The 27,250-nt window shown below is 41.3% G+C and overlaps 1 protein-coding gene across 25 annotated transcripts in view; it reads left to right on the top strand.

Moving 5' to 3' along the window:
• The window catches only part of PHLDB2 (pleckstrin homology like domain family B member 2), a 209,545-nt gene that overhangs the window by 169,215 nt on the left and 13,080 nt on the right, over positions 1–27,250 (top strand). For 5 of the 25 annotated variants that reach the window (XM_057306812.1, XM_057306805.1, XM_057306811.1 and 2 more), the window contains 10 exons: positions 867–1,022; positions 1,974–2,084; positions 4,939–5,028; positions 8,477–8,620; positions 9,219–9,407; positions 11,413–11,553; positions 12,756–12,855; positions 16,371–16,391; positions 18,417–18,452; positions 19,989–20,196. In XM_057306812.1, coding sequence (XP_057162795.1) covers positions 867–1,022; positions 1,974–2,084; positions 4,939–5,028; positions 8,477–8,620; positions 9,219–9,407; positions 11,413–11,553; positions 12,756–12,855; positions 16,371–16,391; positions 18,417–18,452; positions 19,989–20,196 — 1,196 coding nt within the window. The remainder of the gene's footprint in view (positions 1–866; positions 1,023–1,973; positions 2,085–4,938; positions 5,029–8,476; positions 8,621–9,218; positions 9,408–11,412; positions 11,554–12,755; positions 12,856–16,370; positions 16,392–18,416; positions 18,453–19,988; positions 20,197–27,250) is intronic. The other 20 variants (XM_048215208.2, XM_048215205.2, XM_057306818.1 and 17 more) reach the window with 14 other exon arrangements.

Raw genomic sequence — 27,250 nt, 5'->3', positions numbered from 1 at the left:
ATTAAGGAAGTGGTTTTTTTTAAATGTAAATTAAAGAATCATTTATACAACGTGCGCTAGTCTCTGCACAGATATAAATTCACTTCTGTTTCAGACATTTCCTAGGTTAGGAAATGCCTAGACCATCTGATTTTTATGATTTCTGATCTTTCTTAAATGGCATTATTCCTAGAGGAGTAGTGCTTAACCATCGGAGACCCTCTTCGTGCCTGATGAACGCCGTGCTTCCACCCTTCCAGTAAAAATCTTTGTAAACAGTGTGAAGGGATTCACCGAAGCCTAGTTTAAGAATACCAACCGCCAAATGTTCTCCATGACTTCTCCTTTCGATAAAAGTATTGGAGCGTGCATGCCTATATATACCATATAGGTCTAATCTGTATGTGTGCCAAATTGTGAGTCTTTTTTTATAGTCCGTAACTTTGGAATCTTGAATTTGGTCTCTATACTAAAATCTCATTTCACCTGAAAATTTTGGAAAATGGGCGTTTCCTCAAAAGACCCTGTCACACCGTGGTCAGCAGATAATGTTTAGTTATTGACTGAATTCTTTTTATACTTCAGGGTCCATTTTAAAATCACCTAGTAGATTTAAAGCAAGAATTCCTACATCCCCAGAACAGTCTCAGACTGGTGGTCCAACCGATGCTTCTCTCTCCACCCCACCCCCAGCTCTTTTCAGTTCCATTCTAATGGTCCCTGCTCCGGGATTTAACTCCAGAGAGAGGATTACCGTGTTCCAACCCTGCTCAGCTTAGTAATTAGAAAGATAGTTTGGACTGTTTGCTTTTAGTATTTTTTTTCTGCATGTTAAGAAGGCTGCAGCCATTCTGGTATGTCTTGTTTTCATTCCCTTTTCTCCAAAGGATGCCGACCTGTTGGATGTGGAGAGCAAACACTTTGAAGACCTGGAATTCCAGCAGCTTGAGCGTGAGAGCCGTCTGGATGAGGAAAAGGAGAACCTGACCCAACAGCTCCTTCGTGAAGTAGCGGAATATCAACGGAACATTGTGACTCGAAAGGTACTTTTGCCAGGTGTCGTTCCGTGGAAAAAATCCACGTTCGCCCCTCGCTCTGTGACAGGAATAATCATTCATGTGGCTCTCTGTCTACCCGTCTTTATATCTGAAAATCTCTGTGTTTCAGCGCATGTCACGTTTGACAGATTATGGAGACTGCCATCTACATACCAAACAGTGCTCCAAGCTGGGTACACTGAGATGTGTTACAGTTGTCGATACATAATGCCGTAGATGCCGTTGGTGAATAATATCTGATTTTTTTCATTTATGTGAAAACCAAGAAACCAAGGGACAGAAAAATCAGACATTCAGATATTTGTTTTAAATTACTTGCTTTTGCAATCATAGTAAATAGAGAATAATTCTGTGAACAAAGTCTACTTTGGCAATTTTGGTTTCCACTGCTCATAGTTCTTGAAGTTGGCTGATAGCTTATTACCATTAGAAATAGCCCCACCATATACCATGCACGTTGCTGGCTCCGCCCACCTCCTGCACCTAGATGTCCTGCCCCAGAATTCAGCTCGTGTTCCAGTTAGAATCACATCCCAGTGCTCTATAGTAACCCAATAAAATTGAGGGGAAGGGAGATGAAGAAGGTGACTTCTTAAGCTCTCAGCTTAAGTAAGAACTTCCATTGTTATTTTTCCCATGAGGCGTCTCCCGAGATGATTCATTTACAGTCTAAAACAAGATTTCCTGTTGACTTCTGCATTCTTCGAATAGATTTTAAATCACGTGGACTGTATTGGCCTTAGGTAAAGAAAAGCCTTCAGCTTGGCAGGTCAAAGAGACTACCTCACAGTCTCTAGATAATAACCACTGCCTACCACCAATGAAAATGTGGCCACTGCTGATCCAGTTGTAAAGACTTTTCCCTTTTCCAGGACATACTGGCAAATCATTGACTGTCTAACATGTGTCTGTATGTGATCATCTTTTTTCCTCCAGGAAAAAATTTCTGCACTGAAAAAGCAAGCCAATCACATTGTCCAGCAGGCTCAGAGAGAACAAGATCATTTTGTGAAAGAAAAGAATAATTTAATAATGATGCTGCAAAGAGTAAGTATTCCTTTTGAGCACTGGTTGCAATAAAACTCAGGTTCCAGCTTGGAAAGGTTGCTTCTTTCAAAGCAAGTGCCTTTTAATAATGAATAGTGCATTATAATTTAAAGAAGGCTTTTTAAAATACATTTTAATTAATCCTCCACATTAATAAGCTGATGCTCTGTGAACAATTGACTCTAATTCAGAAAATCAGCAAGGACATTTTCCTCAAGCTTTTTCCATGCAATGAAAATTCAAACTACGAAAAACATGTACGTTTTCTGATTTTCTTCTTTTGAAAGAACAGATTTTTCGTCAAATAGGTAGAACGTATTCTGCTTTTTTCGCTATCCTACATTTTGGCTCAGCTGCTGTGGTGTCGAACTCCAATTATTTGCCTGCGGGTCCTCCTGGCAATTGCCACATTGGGTTAGTTTGGCTTCATTGGCCAAAGGGACTTCCTCACCAAAGGGACTGTGGTCCTATCTGCCCAGCGCCTAATGTGGCAGCACATAAAGGGTTTCTTTTGCCCAACCTGCAGCCTGATTTTCTGATATAGTCTAAGATCTAAGACACCAGGAGTTAAAGTTGATGGGGCTAGTTTTAGCACGGAGCCTTGTATACAGGCCACTGCCTAGGATGTGACATTAGGGATCCTGAAAATGTGAGATGGACCCAGAATGGGGTACAGGATAAAGAATGAGGGACTAAAGGATGAAGCTAGACCATGCTCCACGCCCCTCCCCCCAGAAGACATGTAGACAGAATATTCTCAGCTTAGCCACTTAGCTATTTTTAGGTCGAGAAGGGGAGAAAATTGGTCCTTCGCATAGAATTATGAGTCCACTCAAGGTGCGCCTATGTAGCCTACACAGATCCCTGATAGCTCCCTGCCTCCGGCTTCTTTGGCACCTAGAAATCTCAGAATGGATTTATATTTTTCATCCCTGTCTCCTGCTCTGGGGATGCACTCTGGTTCCATTACCCTCCACACCACCCTTTGCACATGATATTCAAAGGCACAGCTTGAATCAGATAGTGTAATATGTAGGATTTAAGTAATTTCTGGAGTTTCAGCAAAAAAGGGGGAGAATCTCTTAGTGATAGATTTTTTAGAATGGGTAATCACCATCATACAAATACCACTTCCTCATTAGAATATATAAAATATAATTCTATTCCAAACATTGTGGTCTATAAGTATAAAGATTTGTATTTTCCCAGATTGATCTCTAGATATATATCTTAGTCTCAGTAAAAATCCCAACAGACTTTTTTGTAGAAATTGACAAGTTGATGCTAAAATTTATAGTTGATCTGCATTGTTCATGGAGTCTGTATTTGTGAATTTGCCTGCTCACTAAAATTTACCTGCAGCCCGCAGATCAATACTTGTCATACAGTTCACCGATGGACGTGGGCAGAGCAGTAAAAATTTTGAGTCCCTCAACATACACATTCCTGTGTGAGGTTGAACAAAGCAGCGCTCTACCAGCCTATTTCAACTCTCATAGAGTAAATAAATGTCCCTTTTGTGGGCTATTGAGTGTTATGTTTTCACATTGTTTGTGGGTTTTTTTGGTGATTTTGCTGATTAAAATGCCTCCCCTGCATATTGCTAACATACTGTCTAATGTTCCTAAGGGCAGGAAGGTTGCAATGTGCCTCATGGAGAAAATGCATGTGTTAAATAAGTTTCATCCAGACATAAATTGCAGTGCTTTTAGCTGTGAGTTCAGTGTTTATGAATCAACGATATATATCAAATAAGATGTCTTTAAACAGAAGCACACATAAAGCAAAGTTATGTATTGATCAGTTGATGGAATTTTTTTGACCAGAAGCCCACAGTAACCCACCCCTGTATTTCCTGTGGGAACAGTGATTCAGTATTTAACTAACTCAGTGTTCACGGCAATGCTACAGGATGTAAGAATTACAAGTAATGAGAATCAATTCTGTATGAAAATGCCAAGGGCATAGAATAGCCAAAATAACTTTGAACAAGAACCAAGTTGGAGGATTTATACTATTTGATTTCAAGGTTGCCTCTAAAGCTGTAGTATTTAAAATGGTATGGTGCTGACATACAGCAAAACGTATAGATCAATGGAACCGAACAGAAAGTCCCGAAATAGACCCACACAGGTACCGTCTCTTGATTTTTTTTGACAAAGGGCTCCAAGATAATCCGGTAGGAAAAAGAAAGTCTTTCCAACAAATGGTGCTGCATCAATTGGGTAAACATGGAAACAAATGAATTCTAATGCATCTGTCCTCACACCATGCATATAAATTAATTCAAGGCAGATTGCAAACTGCAACATAGAAGTTAAAGTGATAAAGTTTCTCAAACTGAGGGCTACAGAGGGGAGGGGGGTTGGGGAATGGGATAGGCCGGTGATGGGTAGTAAAGAGGGCACATATTGCATGGTGCACTGGGTGTTATACACAACTAATGAATCATCGAGCCTTACATCGAAAACCGGGGATGTACTGTATGGTGACTAACATAATATAATAAAAAATCATTATAAAAAAAAAATAAAATAAAGTGATAAAGTTTCTGAAAGAAAATGTAGGACTGCGAGGGCACCTCCCTGGCCTTGGGGTGAACAAAGGTTTCTTAAAGAGGAGATAACAAAGGACTTCTATGCAGAATATATTAAAAACTCCGACAGTTCAATAATGATCAATAAACACTCAATAAATATTAAAAAAAAAAAAACAGTCCAAAGAACTGAATGTAAACACTTCACAAAAGACGATATATGAAGAGTCAATAAGTCACATGATAAAATACTCAACATCATTAGTCATTAGGGAAATCCAAAATTGACCAGGCTTAATAGATTTTGTGTTCCTTCAGGAAAAGGAAAATCTTTGTAATTTGGAAAAGAAATACTCCAGCCTCTCTGGGGGGAAAGGGTTTCCTGTCAACCCCAGTACTCTAAAAGAGGTAAGCTATGATTTTCTATGTCCACTTATATCACCTTAGAAATCAAGAGATGTGCCTCCGTTTTATATGGTTAACTAAATAGGAAAACATTAACTTGAGTGACTTAGAAAGCATTCCGTGCTTTGATGGTTTTCCTGCCTTTTATTTATGCTTTGAGGATTTCACGAATTATCTTTGCATTTAATGAAGATGCACTGTGTGTGTGTGCGTGTGTGTGTGTGTGTGTGTGTGTGTGTGTGCAGACTATGCTTGACCGTGACATTGTGGGTTAACTTGGGGTTTCAAACAAATTAGGATCCAAACCAAGATTAGTCTTGAATTCTCTTCCTCTCTGCAATTTCCTTTTTCAGTTCCTCCTCTTTTTTTTTTTTTTTAAAGATTTTATTTATTGGACAGAGATAGAGACAGCCAGCGAGAGAGGGAACACAAGCAGGGGGAGTGGGAGAGGAAGAAGCAGGCTCCCAGCGGAGAAGCCTGATGCGGGGCTCGATCCGAGAACGCCGGGATCATGCCCTGAGCCGAAGGCAGACGCTTAAAGACTGCGCCACCCAGGAGCCCCAGTTCCTCCTCTTTCTTACTTTACTTCTCTTTCTCCTAAGTCTGATAGCAAATGAAAATGCTTCTGCACATTTGATAAGATAGTCTGGTTCCTTTCTTTTCTCTGTCTCTTCCCCCCCCCCCCAGTGTTGTTTCTGCCGTTTCTCTCCCTGAATTAGAAAGTCCCATTTCCATTAAGCTCTACACACTCTTTATTCCAAACATCCTTCTTTCTGAAACTACCTTGTCATGGAGCTACCCTGCTACAATGGAAGAATATTTTAACTCCAATTTGGAAAGTCATAACCCTGACTGAGAAAGGGTTTTTGTGTATAGTTGACACACAATGTTACGTTAGTTCCCAGTGTACAATGTAGTGATTCAGCAAGTTTATATGTTATGCTGCGTTTACCACAAGTGTAGGTATCATCTGTCCCAATTGAAAATCGTTTTCTTTATATTTGTTTTTTTTCCAAAAAACTGAAGACAAAGTTTGCTTCTGCATAAAAATGTGTGTAATAACAAAAAAAACCCTTTATTTATAAATATCTTTTTAAACAATAGCGGCGTTAAGACTTCCTACGTAGGAAATATTGTGTGTGTAGGTATTTGAAGTAAATGTTCATCACACAATAAGTATGAATAACGTGTATCTTGGAAGCATTTTGTGAGATATTTCTACAAGAGCTTTATTAGATCATTCAGTTTCATAGTTTCTCTCCGTTATTCAGAACGAGTGAGAGGCTTTAAGCAGGGAGGTGATATTATTCGACGTCCATTTGTTCAGCATCCGTCCGGGCTGCTGGCGGGGTTGTGAGGAGCAGGAGGAAAAGCAGGGGCGCCGGCTGAGGACGTGATTGCGGTAGCGGAGGCGGGCCGTGCGGCGTCTCGCCTTCGCGCAATGGCGGAGAGACGGCGAGAAATGGCGGATGCGAATATATTCTGGAGGCAGAGCTGACAGTTCTGCTGATAGACTGGATGTGCATGAAGTAAATTAAGGGAGGTATTAGGAATGATGTCATCGTTCCAGTTTGAATAATGAGCTGGACGGTGAGGACCTTTTCCTGAGGTGGCGAAGCCTGGGGATAGCGCTGGTTCAGGAGGGAAGGTCCGCGGTTTGACTCCGGCCATACTGAGTGTGAAGGACTGTGGCCTCCAAATGAATTAGAGAGGCTCTGGGGTCTTTGTACCTCTCGGTACAAGAATAAAATCTTTCCTTTTCTGTTCATGAGTTGTTCTTTTTCTCTGCAGACTTCCCAGTGCCAAAAGCCCATTTGGCTTTTGACTCTTTGTACGTCTCCAACTCCTGTGTTTCTGGAGTAGCTGTGTTCTCTTTCACGGACTAAGCCGACTTGGCTCACAAGATGTTTTCAATTTCTTCCTTTCTTCCTTTCTCTCTCCCTCTGTCTCACTGTCTCCTGCTGTCACTCCTCTCTGTCTTCCTTTAAGGAGTGATTAATTTATATCTAACTCTTTTAAACAAGTGCCACTTTTGACAAATGGCATACATGTTTGAAGCAATAAGTCAGGTTATGTGGTTATGACGTATAAAGAATCAAATCTTGGTGGCGAAGCACCACACCGTCTGCTTAGCAAAAGAATAACTGAAAGTCGTTGCCCTTCATTCCCACTCGTTCTCCAAGACAAAATGAAATTTAACAACCCAGTTGTCAACTTCCTTTCTCCGATGTAATCTTCTGAAACTTTACATGCTATCTATTGGCATGAAGTCCGAGACTGTATTCAGCAGCATTTTGAAACCTACAATTTATAGTCAACTCTAGCTTTCTCCACTTTGTCATAATGACAAATCATCAGTAAAAATCTTGCTTTCCAGCCTGAAATTGTTTCTTCACCAGCATGATGATATCTTGCCTACCCTGGAGCCAATTTTTGAAAGGATTGATGGGCTAATAGAAGATCCCAAGTGCTAAATTTAACTCAATTTTACTTTTAAAAGAGAAATATGATTATATACTCTTTCTTCTACTTTTCCCACTGTTTTGTTGATGCGGTGAAAATTCTAATTGGTCTGTACAAATACTTTCCATGAAAATTTACAAGTGCCTTTTCCTCAAATATAAATTGAGGAGTTTTGAACCTTGCAGGTTTTGATTCATGGGTATTTTCTCAAAGCTGAAGCCAAAATTGGATCATTGTCACAGGCAGTTCTCTTTTTCGGGGGTAGAGCTGAGATTTGGGGAAGCTGCCTTGATTGAAATAGCCTCAGGCTGCAACTCTACCTTAAGGGTGTGTGTGTGTGTGTGTGTGTGTGTGAGTGTATGTGCATTTGTCTTGCTAGGGAAAGTTCATGAGGGGACGAGTGTCCCTTTTATTCTCATTTAGTTGAGATACCTAAAAGCTAGATTGCATTACAAATAAATTACTATTTACAAAATTTCTTAGTACAAAAACCTGAAGCCCTCAGCCCCCTTTTACTCACACTCTAACTTGTCGAAAACAGAAGAAAAAAGGAAAATCTAAAGATAAAGATTTGTGGAAAAGGCTCTTGAATTATGGAGTGAGCAATTGCGTAAATTTTATATCTCAGATTTTTGTGCGTGTGGTTATTTTAAATGTTGTATAATGACGCCCTCGTTCAATCAACAGAATGAATGCTGATACCTCTAGATAATCTAAAATTGAAGGTTTCGGGTTGTTTAAAATGTAGTCATCTTGAATTCACCACCCCCCCCAAAATTATGTGTAATGTTCGGAATATCATTTTTCAAGATTAAGCATCATAAATCCATTTTAATTGCTGACGATTCCCTTAATGAAACATTTGGTAATTCCACAGATATTTGGCTGTGCCGCTCAAAGCTAACTCCATTGTACTGGGAGCATTAATACTCTTGCATGCCTCAGCTTGTGCTTTCTTTGTGTTTAACTTCTGAATTCCTCCTTTTAGGGCTATATCAGTGTAAATGAAATTAATGAGCCATGTGTCAGTTCCACGAATCTATCCCCTTCCACTCAGTTTCCCGCTGACGCTGATGCTGTTGCCACTGGGCCTACCACAGCTGTGCTGGTGAGCCAGCCACAAAATAAAGAGGTGTGTTGGCATGACATTTCATTCATTCACTGCTTTTCTCATGTCAAAGATTAACCCATGGTTCCCTGAAAATGAAGGTGTGTGTGACCATATACCTCTAGTTGACCAGCTGGGCAGAGTGATGCTGAGTTGGAAAAACATACCCATCTGGGGCACTGTTCTATGAATCGTCACACTGGGAATCGTGAAATATATGGTGCAGAGTGGAGCACCAGGAGAATTAAGCTCAAGACAATAAATTCTAGATCTTAGCTCTCTGACCTGACCTTGTTTTCATAGAAACCAAAAAGCATTTCTCAGATTGTTAGTTTGAATTATTTTTCCAGTTTGATTTTGTTTTCTCTTGTGTTTGCGGGATGGATTTTGCTTTAATGTTATGCCTTTTTAAAACATCTGGGGAGGGACAAAGAATAGTAAATTAGAATAGCTTCTAACTGATCCAAGTTGTTCCCAGAGTGGAATTTTAACAAGAGGCTAAATTTGTGACTTCTTGATTAAAATATAAGAAAACAGAATAACGAGATTATCAATTTCATTTCTTTGTCTTATTCTTTCATTTCATATGGACACATACATACTTTTTCTTTCTCCTATAAAGCAAAGATCACCTGTCTGTTCTGGATTTATGTTTCCTTCCACCCTTTCTCCTCATCCTATCACTCAACCTCCATCAGCCCCTTGGCCCGAAGTCCCGGCTCCGTCTGTCGATTCTTTCCCTTTAAATGACACACCTCCTCCTCTACCAGCTAAGAAACACAGAAGGCAGCGGCAGCAGCAGGAGCAACAGGTAACTAGACACTGGTGTTCCGAGTCTGAGACTTTGACCTTGACAACAGTCACTGATGTGGAATCTTTCCTTCCACTTTTCCAAAGGTATTTTTTAAAGAGACAAGTACATAGTCCTTTGCTGGGTTTTCTTTTATTTGGTTGGTTTTTGTTCTTATGTTTTTTAAGGACCTTTAGTATTTTTTAAGGGTGTTGGGGTTGTTCTAAACTTTGACACCTTGACTGTCCTCTCTTGACTTTTGATACGTTGGAGCCAGATATGTTGCATATTCTCAAGCTTCAGTTCCCATTCAACCAAAGTAGTGTCACTTGTCTCAGGTAGTTTTCAAAATGATAATAATTATTTCCATTAAATCCATGCTATAAAAAGTTGCTGTGGCAACCCAAAATATTTTTCTTACGCACTACTGAAATCATAATAAGGGACATCATGCCCTTGCTATGGGTCCAAATTTGCTAAACGTTTTACAAATAAATATCTCATTTCTTCCTTCTAACAGTCCTGTGAAATAAGAATTAATCTCCTTGTTGACATTTAGGGAACTGAGGCTTACTTAGCAGAGGTGAATATCTTGTCCAAGGTCATACCACAAATTATGCATTTGGCTCATAGAAGTTTTTATTGATTATATATATATATTTTTTAAGATTTTATTTATTTGACAGAGACAGCCAGCGAGAGAGGGAACACAAGCAGGGGGAGTGGGAGAGGAAGAAGCAGGCTCCTAGCAGAAGAGCCTGATGTGGTGCTCGATCCCAGAACGCCGGGATCACGCCCTGAGCCGAAGGCAGACACTTAATGGCTGTGCCACCCAGGCGCCCCTATCGATTATATTTTTTTAAAAAAACAATTCAGTGTTATGAATGTCTCCCTTCTTTTAGTACATCTAGTGCATAATCATGCGTGGGTAGTCAAAAAGCCTCTTTTGAGGGTTCCTTTCAACTATAATCAGATTTCTATATGAATTTGGCCCCAGAAGATACCAAGGAGTCGTAGTCTCTAGATACCCAAATTAGATGAGCCCAGGCATTACATTTCTTGAAGTTATCTTTGCTGTGTTTTACCTGTTGTTAAAGGACTATATCTCCTCCCTACTTTTAGGTTAATAAACATTAATTAGTATAAATAGATAACTATACAGTTAAAATGCAGATATATTTCATGATTGGCATGTTTAAAGATTGATCATGAACTCGGTAACTCAAATCTGCATTAATTTTTATGTATTTCAACAACCTGAGCTCAGTATAAAAATGATCAAACCCTAAGAACTTTTCATTAGGAAATAACTTTACTACTCAAGACATTTTGGGGGGAGGCTAAGAAAAATTTGGATAGATTTCAAGTTGGCAAAAATTTTGCCTTAGGAATCTGAAAAAAAAAAGAAAGAAATGGTCAACAGGAGGATTTTTAAATATGAGGGATTAGTGTAGGGGTTTCGTGGCTAAGATTTTTTAAATAAAAGAATAACCGAGAAGGATGCCTAATATGGAAACGTTATATGGATTGGAAGTGTTTATATGTAATTAAAATATTATTCCAACTTTAAAACAACTTCCCTGTTTACTCGCTCTTTCTCTCCATCTCCTCCCTGCTCCCTTCCTTGTTCTCCTCACACTGGGATCTGTGCCATCACACAGAACTGTCCAGACAGACAAGGGGAGAAACTTGCTTTGTCCACTGGCTGTCCCGCCATCCACATGGCGACCATCATAATAATTTGTAAGTTGTCCTGAGGCCCCAAGGCTACAGGCACTAACTATGAAAGTGAAAGGTGGATTTTTTTTTTTAAGTTTCTCAGTTCAGTAATAAATTCTTCCAGTGTCTATGTATCTTACCAAATGCTAGCCCTCATCTGTTAGCGAACACAAATATAAGTTGAACTTTTTAAAAAATTCTGTGTTAAAATTCCAAAATTCTTTGTAAATGCATACTTCTTCATTTCTTCAGTGACCTGTTTCAATTAGTCAAGTTTTGCTATTCTGCTTTACATTTGCATTTAAAGCATTTTAGAAGTCTGGAAGAAAGGAAAAAACAGCATAAAGAAGGCCTCTATCTGAGTGACACTTTGCCTCGAAAGAAAACCACACCTTCCATATCCCCACATTTCAGCAGTGCTACTATGGGGAGAAGCACCGCCCCAAAGGTAGGACGTGGGGTGAACCATGGGCTTCGCGTTCAGTGAGTCTTCTTGTCCTACTGTTGGCCAGTGTGCAAAGGCTCGTAAAGAAAATGCTGAATAATAAACCATTAAGTTTGCTTGTTGGGCAGACATAGAACTATATTGCATTTTCTATCCTATTCAGAGGACGTTCGGAATTGTACGCTCTGGGACCAAAGAACCTGGTCCTGGGTATTTTCTACCACCTCCCAAGTGGCGGATAGCTTTCCCTTATATGACAGAGTCCCATGACTGCCTCCCAGAGCTGGAAATTGAAGGATATAAACTGGATTCCAGGAATAATAGCAACAAATATTTACTGAGAGTCATTTCTGTGAGGCTGACCCTGGACTAAGCCCTTTTATCTGGATTGTCTCATTTTAAAATCTGGCAACACTACTTGGCAAAGGTTCTCTGTATTATCCGCGTTGTACGTAGGGACAAACTGAGGTGTGAAGAGGCTAAGCGGCCAGCCCAAGCGCCCTCAGCTGGTCAGCGGTGGAGCTGGACGATGACCCACGTGGTGTGACACTTGGGCCCTCACTCATGTTTTGCTGACATGTCCAGGGGGGTCGCTGCAGAAGGAGGGGGAGAGGCAGACGAGAAGGAGGTTCTGAGTGGGACAGGCGTTGGGGCCCTTCCCTTGTCCTCAATCAGAGTTATTTTGTTTTCACCTATTTTATAAACTGGTGTTCCAAGTATATTTTACACTAAGGGTTTTCTGTTTTTAAAGCGCGCTAACCGCCCGGGGGGTAGTGAGTAGGTGTCTGCAGTGTTCGGGGGGAGATGGACCAGTCTGGTACGCCTCTAGCCAGCAGAGCTCTTCTCTTCCTGTGCGCGATGTGCATGCATTCTCGTGCCTGCATCTGCCCTCGGCTTCTTATGCATGAAGAACTTTGAGTTGTTCTCTAAGGTGGTTTTGGACAGCGTTTCCCCATCTGTCTTCATTTTTGGAACTGCTGCCACTGGAGAGATGGCTGTGATGTTGAGCCTGCCATGGGGGCTCCTTGGAAGGGTCCGTGACAGGCCTTTGCCATGTAGCGTGAATTACGGGGATGCCTTCATTCCTCCTTCATACCTTCCCTGCCCTCTGGGCTTGCCCTGGAGCGATGCAACAGGGATGTGGCCCTGTGCTGAAGGATGGTTCACCTGCAGTTTGCCTGAAGTATTTCCTCCCGTTCTCACAGGCTCACCTGCCCCTGGGACAGAGTAACAGCTGCGGCAGTGTCCTCCCACACTCACTGGCAACCATGACCAAAGACTCAGAGTCTCGGAGGATGCTCAGAGGTAGGTACCTTTTAAATTCCACATATGTCTGCGGTTAATCATTAGCAGTGCTGCGGGAGAGGGAGCAAGAACAGGGGTGGGGATCATTAGAGAGGGAACAACCAAAATCCTCAGTTTTAATGAGTCTTCTTCGGGGAAGGATCTCTATCTCCTTATTGTTGTACTTAAGGTAACTTTTTCTATTATATATACGGCTGGCACCTGTTAAACATACCCGCTGTACTTCCTAAATTCAATAGCGTTCCCAAACCAGGAAGGCCCCTCGAGAATGACTAACCTTCCCATTGGTAGAAAGAAAAGAGAGACCACGGAGATCCGGAGAGATCACCAGGGCGCTTAGGGAAGCCGCTTACCTGGTGTGCGGCTGAGCCCTACTCTATTGGAATACATGCTGAAGGGTCATTGAGCTGACACAGTCAATAGAACAGCAGGGCCCTGGACCGAATTCCCTTCGGGCTTTTCATGTGGTCTGCGCTTTTTCTTCTATGTGGTTGTTAGGTTTCAGGTAGTCTTGGATTCTCGGCATCTTTTATTTCTTTGTAATAATACATTGCATTTATAAAGGGGTTGTCGAAGAGTCTTTGTGGCACTAGGAGAAATTACTATAATGCAGTTCCAGAGGTGAGCTTCTCATCGAGAGGATTAGGGTTGTGTCAACACACTCATTGAAGTCGATAGTTTTTATGGGCTCTAACTTCTGAGCAGACATGGTGCTAGAGACCAAGAATGCAAATGAATGACATGTGCTTATACTCCAGTGAGGAAGAAAGACACCGAATAGACGATTTAAATGAAATGTGATACCTGCCATGATGGGGGAATGCCCAGGATAGAAAGAGGGATGCTGATGGAGTGGTGGGTGGGCATTTGGGCTCTAAATGCGTTCAGGCATCAGTGGGGTTGAAACCCTTCCCTCCAAGCAGGCTGGGGTTCGGTTCTGACTGCTCAGCCCTTCTGCCAGCGGTACCAGCGGATAAACACTGGTTTCCCGCCAAAAGGAAAAAAAAAAAGAAAGTAAAAACATGTATATATGAATTTTGGTATATATAAAATGTGATTATGTATGTAAGATACATACATATAGATTTCACTTGTTCACTGAGGCCGTAGCATTCATCAGAGAGGTTTCTAATGCAGGAGAGGTTTACAGTGTTAGCACGTGAATCAAATACAGTTGATTGAACTTTGCTTTTCTTTACTATAATTTCCTAAGCTAAAATATCTTTTAGGATTTATTAACAAGTTCAAATATCTCTCATGATTTATAAATAATAAACATAAACGAGTCTTCATATTTTGGCTCTCACTTATCATTGTTCACATGTGGGTCAAGTCTATTTTCTGTTAAAGCATTTTTCTATGATATTGATAGAGTTTTTAAATGGGCTTTTCCCACTGGCTGAAGACATCAGAACTTGGATTGGCCATAACACCACATTTTATGTCAAAAGTATTTTTCTTAAAGAGTAAGAAAAACCAGACCTTTATACTAACTGGAGAGATTTATGAATTCGGGGAGCTATTAACATTATCATGTAAGAGGGTTCTACGAGAATTCTGGTGAAACCGAAGGATGTTTGATCTTTACTTTTCTAATCTCGGTTTGCCCAACAAAGAATGGGGCTCCCCGTGCTAGGTTCACAGGAAATGTGAGCCAGTTCCGTTAGGTCCCATTAGGTATGTACTCCGCAAAATCCCTTGACTTGGAGCTCTTTCTGCTCTGGTCCTTCACCCACGTACTTTACTTTTGTGTATCTGGGAAATACGCGGCTGCATTCGTTCCTGCCGCAGCTCCAGAGCGGGGTTCTTCTTAAAGAGTTTCATGTGGGCTGATGAGGCAGCTTCGGAGGAAATCGAGAACCATCCTGTGTGTTGGTCCAAGCAGAGGTGATGTGTCTTGTGAAGCCAGATGAGGAGGGGCGGGGAGTGCCGTTCCCAGAGCCACAATAGACCGGATAATTGGCAGGATTTTCTACTAAGCCCATCCAGGTGGCCCACAAAGACCAGGAGGGTTGAATCACTATTGCATTTAGAATTGTTTCACTAACATGGTATTGGCTTCACTAAAATGGCAAAAGCAGGTAAAACTCCATGGTTTTGAAAAAATTGGACCCAACACATTTTCATTAACTCAAATGTAATAGACCTGATCATTTTGGGGGGAGTTACACAATTAACTTAAATGAACTGTTTTTTTTTGCTGCTTGTTCATAATGGATCAAGGACAATGGTGTAAGTATACGCCTTCCTTCCATCAGCACTGTTTTCATATAACTGACAACGTGAATCATGCCAACAAAGATCTTTGAGAGCAGACTTTAAAGCGGAGAGCCAGGAACTCAGCTCTTAATGTTGTAATGGTTATTGGCTTTGGTACAACTTGTGAACTGTTCCTTTGTAAGCTCTAGAATGAATGAAATCTTTGTCCTTTTGTCTTCTGTTAAATGCAGGAAAGTCCAAGAAAGGTATGGCAACCTCCTTGCGTCGTGTTTTTTGTTTTCAGCAAATAGTGAAAGGTCATTGTTAAGTCATCTTAAGAAATGATCGGATTTGAAACTGTAAAGTAGTGGATTTTTAGCCTAAGAATCTGTTCCTTTTACACAATAGAGAAAAATTGTTGCACGTTAGTTCACTGGTAACACAATCCTGAGCCCAGCTGCTGTGCTTTCACAGGCAGCTGCAGGAGCCCCTTTGTTTTGTTTTTTTGTGTTACAAGGTCAGACCCTGCAGGAAACAAGAGTGTGGGGTGGGGGGAGCATTGTTTTGCAAGACTCAGAAGCTAGATAAAGATAAGAGTGGGCACTGCCATGCATATAGGCTAAGTGTAAAACAGGAGGTTTCTCCTTTGAAAGGCCAGGTATCAGTAAGTCTGGCTAGCGGAGGAGGGAAGGATTTAGGACGCTCCTCCTCATTTATTCCATGTGAGCCTATTTTAGAGGACAGACCTCGGGCAGAATGAAGACCAGTTTGCATGACTGGCTTGAATAAATAAGACGCTTGTTACGGGGGCCAGGCGGCAGAGACATGGGGTGTCAGAGGGCGCACTGGTTATATGAAGTTTGATGGATGGTGCTTCAAATAATTGAATGGCATTTTATAAACCTGAGCTCTTAAAAACCATTTGTTCCTGTCTGCTTGGGGAAAAGAGCTGTTTTATTGCTATGATCTCGTTTTTATTCTCCCTGTTTTCTGGCTGGTGAATATGTGTGAAAGATGTTTATTTCCAAATGTTGTTGACTAACTGTATGCATGTATCATAAGCTTATTATTACTTTTTAACTTCTCCAGTTCCTCATTGTGAACTCAAATATAATCTAGAGATGTGAACATCCATCTCGTCTTGTTAATCTGGTGTTGTCACTAACACTGTCAACGATAGCATGTTGGAAATGTGTATTTTTCTGGTCCCCTGTCATCCTTTTTGATCTTGTCTCTTTCTCCCTTTCTCCATCTTTCCCCTCCTTCATCCATGACTCGTCCTGTACCTTCGTCTCCGGGCTGTGGACTATGGTTAGGAAGAATGAATTTCTCAGCAGGTGAGCTCTGATAGGCTAACTTGTCGGAAAGACTGATTAATTTTATCTTCTTAAACCCAGATTATAGTTTTAAGTTTTAATCTCATTTTCTATATTAAGCCCAGATAACCATTTAAAGTATACAACACGGGGCTCCTGGGTGGCTCAGTTGGTTAAGCGTCTGACTCTTGATGTTGGCTCAGGTCATGATCCCGGGGTTGTGGGATCAAGCCCTGTGTTGGGCTTGCCCTGGACTTGGAGTCTGCTTAGATTCTCTCTATCCCTCTGCCCTGCCCCTCTCCCTGTCTTAAAAAAAAAAAAAAAAAAAAAAAAAAAAAAAAAAAGGAAGGAAACAACACACATTTGGAAGATATTGGCAAAACTATATATCCTACAAATGCACAGTAGTTAAATCACAAAGGAGTTTTCAGGTGTAATTAGCCAGAATTCATAGATAGGCATGAAGAAGAAGGAGGAGAAGGAGAAGGGGGTAGGGGGAGGAGAAGAAGGAAGAGAAGAAATGGGCCTCGCATGTCCGCTGTACTGGCTCTCTTGGACAGTGACAAGAGTTGAGTGGGTTCGGGTTCCTTGCCTGTGCTCTGCTGAGTGACGATCCTTCGATATTGTCAGCTCTCACTTTACAAATCTTGTAACTTCCCCTCCATTGGCTATTTCTGCCTGGATAGAAAGGATTTAGAGCATTTACAAGGCCCTCTTTGCTTTCTAGTTGCTGTCCCACTGCTGAATGTTATTCCTACTACATAATTTAAAAACAAAAACAAAAACAAACCAGTCGTCTCAGGGACTGGGAAAGTCTCGTTTTTCCCGGTGCACGCACTTTGCCCCACCCCAGACCGCAGATGCATTCCACTCCCTTATTTAGCCGCCGCTGAAACTGGAATTTATCGATGAGAAAATGAATTGATCCAGTGGCTCTTTAGTTCATGACATCCCCATACTAAATAAATGGGGATCCCGTGGTGATGAGAACACATGTGTCCCCCTGCCCGGGATAGCTTGCACCTGTTCTGGGGTTACCTAGCCTCAGGAGCAGTTCTTCTTGAACCTCCTCCCGGGGTACCCTTGTTTGGTCCTGCTGCTGTCCTGGGGTGTTTCCTCCATCAGAAGTTTCCATACCTTTGGAGGCAGGCCAGAGCCTAAGTCCCAAAACCAGCTCTTTGGAATCGCACGGATGCAATTCCAGGATTACAGCGAAGTGGTCCAGGCCTTTATTTGTGATTGCAGAGGTAACTTTAATTTTTTGAAGTCGTTAGGAGGGCAGAGGCTAAGCCAGGTGGCTGTTGAATTCACTGTGATTAGTAAAGGATTGCCAGTTGGGAGGAACGAGCCTCTCCAGGAGGTAGAACATTTTCACTCGCCCTGGAGCCACAGGAAACCAAAAGCCTGCGCCAGAAATACTTGCTCATTAGCGGCAGCCTCTTTCACGTAAATTGCCCTGAAAATCTAAGGTACTCACTCATCCTACTGCCAGAATGGTGGAAGGTTCTTTCAGCCACAGAGCTAACTTTGACGAATAATGGGGTGATCTGGGGGTTTATGTTCGCAGTCCTTAGCACCATACACAGTTTCATGCTGCTGGCCAATGTGCCCACGTCTGAAATTTTCAAGTCATTTTTAGTGTCCTGTCTACTTCACCTGAAGGGTGTAAGTTCGTTTTCTTATTCTGCGATACTTTCAAAAAGCAAAAAATCGTGGAAGATCTGAACCCACCGTCTCCTCTGCTTTTCCAAGAAGGCGTTAGTGGCATTATAGGGACTCGCCTTTCTTCATGTCAGTGCCGAGGCGATAATTCTCGGATGTTTTAAATTACGCGGCTGTCTGTTAGGGATTTGGTTTTCATACTAACACTAGGAAATGTCTCCCACATTGTCGGTGCCAGTGTCGAAGTTTTCTTTGCCAATAAGGCTTTTTTGAAAGCATAAAGAAAGGTACATGTGGGACTTTTTCAAATAACTTCTGGTGTTGTTTTGTTTTGTTTTGTTTTTGTCCCCCTCCTTTTCATAATAACTGGAAACAATTTAAAAGGAGCAATTAGTAATTCCAAAAGTTCAAGTATCAAAGGTAAATATCTGAGTAATGATTTTTTTTTTAAAGGCACGAGCTCCACGCTTATGAATGTACTGGCATCACTTAATGCTTTCTGCGTTAATCGCTACAATTAATGGCCTTCTATCGAAAATGTCGTGGTGTGCTTTTTTGTGCTGCATCTTCCCTTAGCTAGGTGATATGTGGCTCTTATGTGTGTATTTATAATTTATAATTACAGCTTATATTAAGGAAAGTTATTTCCCCAGAAATTCTATCCTCAGAACTAACCTATTTGCACTGTGATATTTAAAACACCTCCAAAGAGTTTGGCGTGCAAACTCCCCACGGTCCTAAAATCATTTTACATGCTTTGTTAAAGTCTCATGGATGTGGCTTTGCTTTTGAATGGGAATGCTCAGCTGACAGCTGAGGAAGCTGTTTGGAATCCTCCCACCCTCTGGCTGCTTTTTTGACCATTTCATTACCAATTAAAAGCCTCATCGGAGGTAGGAAGAGCAAGGAGAGAGGCAAAATTCGAATGGTCCAATCACAAATTCTTAATGGATCTGTAGTAAATTTGATGAGGGAGAAAGGGATTGCAAACCACTGCTGGCCAGAGTGAGTTGAGGAATTGGTTTATCAGTACAATCACTGCTTCCTGAGTGTATGGTAAATAGAGAATGGAAAGGAAGAATAATTCGATTTGCATTTCCCCAAATCAGCCAGCAGCTAGCAAGCCATAGCAATGACACAAAGTAAAGCTAATGACCTATCAGGCCAGCTGACCAAGTCCCAGGGTATGGAAAAAGCCTCTTATTGGTGGTACTTTTGCTGCTAGTGATGTGAGATCTACATTTTCGTACGGTTGGCTACCATCAACTAGCTGAGGGCTGACAGCTAAGGTGGAAGAGGAGAGCTCTGTATACAGTAATTAGGAGGACTGCGCCTGGGGAGGATTGTTGACTGTGAATAATTGGAGGGCAAGGAAAATTGAAAAAAACGAAGGATGAGAAAAGACGTGCAGTTTGGATTTTTACCGGATTGAAAGTGTTAGTGATAATATGAGTGAGATACAAGATTCTTAAATCCTGCACCTGGATGGTCTACCCCTGTTTTGTGACCAGATCGAGTATTCCTTAAATTTGAATACTGTTGGAGAAGTGACTGCGCTAAGACCCAGCTGTTGCTTGTCACCACGAGTCATCTTGCTTCACTTGAACCCAGCCATTTTTAGAAGATACAGGGCCTTTAATTGTGTTTCTGTTTTGTTTTGGTTTTGCCTGTTTTGTTTTTGTGTGTGCTGATGTATTCTCAGTTGCGCTGATTTGTGGGAATGGCAAAGGAAAATGTGAGATGATCCACGACTGAAAAGATCACTCCTAAGACCACCTCTTTGAAACTCTTGCTTGCACTGGGCATGATGCTGTGTCTTTGGTCTTCTTGGCTTCAAAACAAATTAGGCCAAGGTCCAAGTTTCATAGGCAGATGTTTTGGGTTGCTGGTTTGAGTCTCAGAAGATCTAAGACTAGAAAATGCGGCATACTAACACATTTATGGCTCTTTCCTTAGGGTATAATCACCAACAGATGAGTGAAGGACAAAGGCAGAAATCTTCTGAATTTTACAACCGCACAGCATCTGAATCAAATGTCTACCTGAACAGTTTCCACTACCCCGATCACAGCTACAAGGACCAGGCCTTTGATACTTTGAGCCTAGACAGCTCCGATAGCATGGAGACCAGCATCTCGGCCTGCTCACCTGACAATATCTCCAGGTAAGATGTGCTCACGGTTAAGGTTTCCAGTGTAGAAAAGCACCTGCTGGCTTCCAAAAGTACAGTCATCAGTTTGGAGCAGTGAATATATACAAGCCCAGATTTCTGAAGCATAACCAGCCTACGGTGTGGAAGAGGGTTGAGTGTCATGGCAGCCTTTGAAAATAATTTCTCTGTGTCGTGTGTGACTTAGCCAGTCAGATACCGTATAATCCGCTTTTCTCCTGTACTCTATTTCTTTACATTTGAGTTTTTGTGGATACTGTGCTTCAAAATTCATTTGCCTCTGTTGGCTGACTCCAAGTCTCATTAGGACTCCTTTTGATTGAATGAAGAAATCATTTCCGACAGTATAGTAAGAACTTTGAAGGATTTCTTACACTTCCGTTTCATTAAAAAGAAGGCTTTAGCTGTTTCACATATTAAAATTTTTGTAAGGATTTAGCCATCTACATGTGTGTTCCTACTTTGAGGCAAGCAAAGATGGTCTTATGGAATTACGGCTAAAGGCACACCTAAAATATAGATCTCGTCCTGGGACTCTGCCCCTTCAAAAGCTTTGATGATGCCCTACTCCCCTTTGAGTAAAGTCATGCCTTAGAGCCTGCATTCTGGATCCTTCCCAACTTCCCATTCACTTTCTCCTCCTGATACGCCTCACAGGGCTTCTTATTAATTGAGAGCGTGATGAATACTCAAACCTCTGTGCCTTTGACCATATTGGCCCCAGGCCTGGAATCAAATAGTTTCTTCACTCATTTATTTATAGGCTCCTTCATTCCACAAATACTCTTAGAGTGCTCTGGAGGCAACAGTGGGCTGGCGTTGGCTCATACTAGCTGGCAAGTGCCAATGCGCATATTTCCACCTAAGTGGGATCAGTGATGTCACGTTGGTAGTTTGAAATTGGCCATGGTGGGAGTATATACTCCACAGAAATGAACATTTGCTGTATATCAGGGTTTTTATTTCCCTCCAGAGAGCTGATTTACCAGCACCACACTGTCTACGGTCAATATATCCTTCCGTTTGTGTAGTCACTCAATCTGTACTTACTGAGCACCGGTAGTGCCTGGCATTGTAAATAGCTTTACCGTTTCCATCCCCTACTCCCGTCTGAGCCTGGAGAAACTTTCCTCGTCCTTTAGGCTTCAACTTAAGTTGGAAACTCATGAAAATTTCTCCTTTAGGGCCTTTTTCTTCTGTGTTTCCATTGCACTTGATTCTTTTTTCTATTATATCACTGATCACATGGCAGTATAAAATTTTTTCTTCAGTAATTAACTGGTGAATTCATCAATGTCAAGGAGAATGGCTAATTATCTTTTGGTTTCTACAGCCAGCAGAGATCTGAGCAGATAGTAGGTATTTAGCAATTGTTGGCTGAATAAATACCTCAGGATACAGTAAAATGGCCATATTTTCAATTTTGTCATATTTTTAATTTTGTTTGATTAATTGGCTGAGAACCATTATGATTTCAACCTTAGAAACATCCAATATTCCATAAATGTTAATTGAGCACTTGTGTGTCCCAAATGCAAATGTCTAGTTGGATGATTGCCATCCACAAACTTCCCTCTATTGGACTAAAGCCCCAGACTGGAAGCAGGAATGCTTGTGCTCTTTGGGCTACAATCGTGCTCCTTGAAGCAGATCACAGAATGCTCTTGGTCCTGATCTGCTTGCTAGTCTGTGCAATGGACGGGTTGTTTCTTGAATATAAGGCAAGGATGAATTTTAAAACATTTTGATGGAAAATTACCATCATGTAAATATAATTTATTTCTTTTCAAAGATTTGAGTAATTTGCTCTCCCCTCACCTACAATAAGAGAATGACAGAGAGAGAGGGAAAGTAATATCAGCAAGGTGTACTTAGCTTTGGGTTATTTAATGTTTCGTAAATGAAAAGAATATGAAACTCAACTGTAACCAAACATTATAGCCAGAAAATTTTAAGGGTGGGGGAAAAGGAGAAGACAGATGTTACATTCTGTGGTACATAAAGTATACAGTGTATTTTCATTTGGCATTAATGGGTGAAATATTAAAATTATTGGATATATTCTATAAGAGAAGCAATGGAGTCTCTGGGGGAAAATAATAAAGCAACAATAAGAATTGTATTGCTAGGGCGCGTGGGTGGCACAGCGGTTAAGCGTCTGCCTTCGGCTCAGGGCGTGATTCTGGCGTTACAGGATCGAGCCCCACATCAGGCTCCTCTGCTAGGAGCCTGCTTCTTCCTCTCCCACTCCCCCCTGCTTGTGTTCCCTCTCTCGCTGGCTGTCTCTCTCTCTGTCAAATAAATAAATAAAATCTTTAAACAAGAAAGATAGAAATCCTATACAAAGAAAAGCATAATATTTAAAAAAAAAAAAAAAAAAAAAAAGAATTGTATTGCTGCTTGGGGCGCCTGGATGGCGCAGTCGTTAAGCATCTGCCTTCGGCTCAGGGCGTGATCCCCGCATTATGGGATCGAGCCCCACATCAGGCTCCCCTGCTGGTAGCCTGCTTCTTCCTCTCCCACTCCCCCTGCTTGTGTTCCCTCTCTCGCTGGCTGTCTCTATCACTGTCGAATAAATAAATAAAATCTTAAAAAAAAAAAAAGAATTGTATTGCTGCTTGTCACATGGGAATGACCTAAATTAAATGAGGACGTTATGGGGGTGCCTGGGTGGGTCAGTTGGTAAGCGTCTGCCTTCAGCTCAGGGTGTGATCGCAGGGTCCTGGGATCGAGCCCCACATCAGGCTACCTGCTCTGCTATGAGCCTGCTTCTTCCTCTCCCACTCCCCTTGCTTGTGTTCCCTCTCTCACTGGCTCTTTGTCAAATAAATAAATAAAATCTTAAAAAAAAAAAAAGAGGACATTATGTAATGATAAAAATGGCTTTTGGGGGCTCCTGGGGGGCTCAGTCAGTTGAGTGTCTGACTCTTGGTTTTGGCTCAAGTCATGATCTCCAGGTCATGAGATCGAGCCCTGCATCAGCTCCACACTCAGCGGCGGAGTCTGCCTGAGATTCTCTCTCTCCCACGGCACCTCCCCACCTAAAAATAAATAAATAATTTTTTTTTTTTTTTTAAAGAATAAAGCTTTTTGGGGGCCTGCCATTATTATTTCAGGTTAGAAGGATTTGCGTTTCACGTTATTCAACATTAAAAGGTGCAATAGCTCACTTTTTAAAAAGTTTCACACGACTGTGTGGCAAGGAGACACTTGAGCGCGTGGAAGGGCCGGGCAGCAAACTGTCTGGCACTGAAGGTGCTCTGAGACGCCTGCTGCCCTGAGCTTGTCCGAGCCGGGCCAGAGTGCCGGAGTGGACGTGCTCAGGACAGATAGCCTAGAATGTTGAGCAGTTGTTCGTAAATGACCGTAAACTGACCCATCAAATGTGGTGCTTCTGAATAACAAGGCACAAACAAAAGTCAGCCACCCAACAACTATGATAGCAGGGTGACAGGAGGAATAAAGATGGGCATGAAGACTGAGAACACAAATTCCCAGGGTCAGCGGGACGCCCATGCTTCTGTGGCACTTGGTACTTAGTCGTTATTTTGAAAACAGCAGACTATTCTCCCCTCTTCTCAAGTAATTGTGAACATTTTATACCAATATGTCTTTGGTGAACTCTTGATAGCCTGACCTTTTATTTATCTATTTGTTTTAAGATTTTTATTTATTTATTTGAATGAGAGAACAGGGAGGGGCAGAGGGGGAGGGAGAAAGAATCTCAAGCAGACTCCACACTGAGCACCAAGCCCAACGTAGGGCTCAGTCCCACGACTGGGAGATCATGACCTGAGCCAAAACCGAGAGTCAGACACTTAACCAACTGAGCCACCCAGGCGCCCCTGTGTATCTATTTCTGAGCCATCGTTAGTAAAGAAATACACTCTAAGCATTTTCCTGTCTTGGCATTTTTCTACTCCCTGCCTCTTTCTTCCCTCCAAAAATTGAAAGTAAATACTCATCCCTTCAAATGATCACTCCCCGTCTCTCATATTTAGTGACGGTGAAAGCAGCAGTGCAGCAATGGGTAGAGGATATTACCCAGAAAGGATCCACTTTGATTATAATTACCAAGCATTACAAGTTCAGATCCGGACACTTAAGCACCGTGACAGAGCAAGAACGGAATTACTTTTATTTGCTTGCCTGGTTGCTTTTTCTTAACATGGTTTCCGGAGGTAGAGAATGAGACTGATTCCACTACATGTGCCAAATGGAGAGGACAGCATCACTGTGGAGCGTTCCTGGCGGGTAGTTATACATGACCACGATTATTTTGTGTCCTTAGTTCACACACACCTGACCCAGTGGCACTAGCAATCACAGATAACCAGTCACCGTGGTCAGAAATTACCAGTAGTATTTATTTCATTGTACCGTCCGATCCTCTGAATGTCAAAAAAATTGAAGGCTAAGTAGAAGATACCTGTAAAAGGTTTGGTATAAAAGGAAGAGAGAGAGAGAGAAACAAACATGTTGCTTCTGTATCCCATCTACTTTAAAAAATTCATGCTACCCTAAGATAAGCTTGTATCCACTATTATGATGGAAAATAATATGATAAACATGAGGCAAATGGGTAATAAGAAACTAAGGTTTGGGATGTATACTACGACAACACGTCCTAAATGAGAACTTTTTGAAATCAGGTAGAAGAAGAAAGAAAGGACTAAAACATTCTCACGATGTGAGACTTTTTTTAAGCTACGTATTAAAATACCCTGAAATGATATGTATATTAAAGTGGTAACTCCATGCTGAAATTCTAGTGACAGAAACTTAGTCTTGTGGTTTATTATGTCACAAGGAGCCATTTGTAGAATTAGAATTACTCAGAGCTGTGGGTACATTGGCCCTTCGCTCTTTGTTGAGACGTCATTTTTGTGTCTACCAGGTTACTTGAGTCGGACGATGTGTTTGCTTTTTCAGCATCATTACTTACACCACAAACAAACAAAAAGCTAAGAAAACAGGTCTTGGGTCATAGAAAATGGCAGTTGAGAGTCAATTCTGCATAAAACCTCTATTCTGCTGAAATTACTGACTTGGCTTAGACCGTGTCGTGTTCTGCATACTGCCTACAATGATATGTTATTATCACAATTGCTATTACTAATTTACCAAGCCCTGGCCTTGTGCTCATACTTGGAGAAAATGTTGGGGGAACTTGATCCTTCATTATAGCTTAAATGCCCACAGTGTGCATGTGGGGCGGGAACAAGACTGGCTATGGAGTGGAGAGCAGTCCGTGGCTGAACTTGGGTCTAAGGGATGCTTTCATCTGAATTTCAGATGCTTCACATTTCTTCATTTTAGGCAAAAGTTCGTATTCTGCTTTTTACCTTAGATAGTCAACACTCAGTGTCTGCATTTTATTCGAGGGAGTTCTTTCAGAAGAGATAGAGAAAAGCCAAAGTGATGGGGGGTGGGGGCAGCCAACTGTCAAAGGGACTGGATGTATCATACCATGTGAGAAATGGTTAGGAAGGGTCCAGGGGCTTGTCGTGTTCCTATAATATTCTAGGAGCTACTGAACAGAGAAAGGCTAGACATTTTATGAGGAGTAACAATTTGCTAAAGCTGAAAAAATAATTGAAAAGATTAATTGAAAATAAATATTCTGGGATACTGGCTCTTCATTTTTTTTTTTTAAGATTTTATTTATTTATTTGAGTGAGAGAAAGAGAGAGAAGGAGCAGAGACAGGGACAGAGGGAGAAGCAGACTCCCCACTAAACAGGCATCCCGATATGGGGCTCGATGCCAAGACGCTAGGGTCATGACCCAGGCTAAAGGCAGACGCTTAACCAATTTGAGCCACCCAGGTGCCCCCTGGCTCCATTTGATGGCAATTCTGGTGCACTGATGGCAGTCTTGGAAAAGCTTTATGTGTCTTTATGGAGAATTTTGTTTTGCTCCAGTTAGTTTTATTATGTTTTGCTTTGCTTACTTATTTCTTGTATGCCATTGTTCTTTGCTTTTCTTTTTTTAATTTTTTTTCTGTTTTTGCCTTTGCCTATAAAATATTCTAAAAGGCCCTAAAAACCTAAAATCTGCTAAAATCCTTTACCCTTGACAGAAGGAAGTTTTGTTTTTCTTTATGAATATGGTTTTTACCAAAGTTGGTCAGATACCCAAAGAACTCTTCAGTTGACAAATAGCAGAACACAACTGAGTAGGAAAAGTCTCCAAAACTAGTCATCTTTATATTGTTAATGACCCGATGACTCAGTATCACCAGCATCCTTACAGCAATCACATGCGAGATCAGAAATGTGTGCCTGCCTTTTGAAGAAGGTCAGAAGTTGGAGCAATGGAAAGAAACATGACTCCTCTTGTAATTTGGATGTACTTGAGAAAGCAAAGATGAGTGTTGTGTTCTAAGTAATGCATCATCAGGCTTATCTTCAGGGACTTCGGACTCTCCTTTTGCATGGCAGGTGCTCAGCATTTCACTTGCTGACATTGGCATCTGCCATGGATGCCATGGTATGACAAGCCTAGACTTTTCCCTACATTCCCATTGCAGCAGCCTTTGCTTTTCAGTGTAGGTGCAACTCTGATGGGACAAAAAAGTAAAAATGGTGGTGACAGAGTCTCACAGAGCAGCAGGAGTTTTGCTAAATAAAAGTGGTTTACATGTCAAGGAAATGTTAAAATAAAAAATAGCAAAAGGGGGGCTCCGTGGATACAAATTATTTTTTATACAAAATAACCAAAGTAGATTTAGAAGTATATAAAATGTAGCTTGAAAAAGTAGCTGACTTTAGGTGCCTACGGGTTATGAAGACGGGAGGTGGTAAACATTAACATGTATTTTCTATCAAATATTTTCAGAAGATTGAGTTCCTTTGGAGCAAAAGTTAAGACATTTATGGAAATATTGCCAAATTGAATATAATTGGCAGGAAATTAATTATAAATATTATAAAATAAATGCAAAACCCTCTGAAAAATTCTAAAAACTTAACAGAAATATTTAAAGACAGATAACTATTTGAAAACTTGCCCCCAGGATGTGCCCAAATTACAGATATATGAAAAAT

This window comes from Ursus arctos, unplaced genomic scaffold, assembly GCF_023065955.2.
Source record: "Ursus arctos isolate Adak ecotype North America unplaced genomic scaffold, UrsArc2.0 scaffold_4, whole genome shotgun sequence".
In the NCBI taxonomy this organism is placed as follows: Eukaryota; Metazoa; Chordata; class Mammalia; order Carnivora; family Ursidae; genus Ursus; species Ursus arctos.
This window is presented reverse-complemented; position numbering and strand designations above follow the sequence as displayed.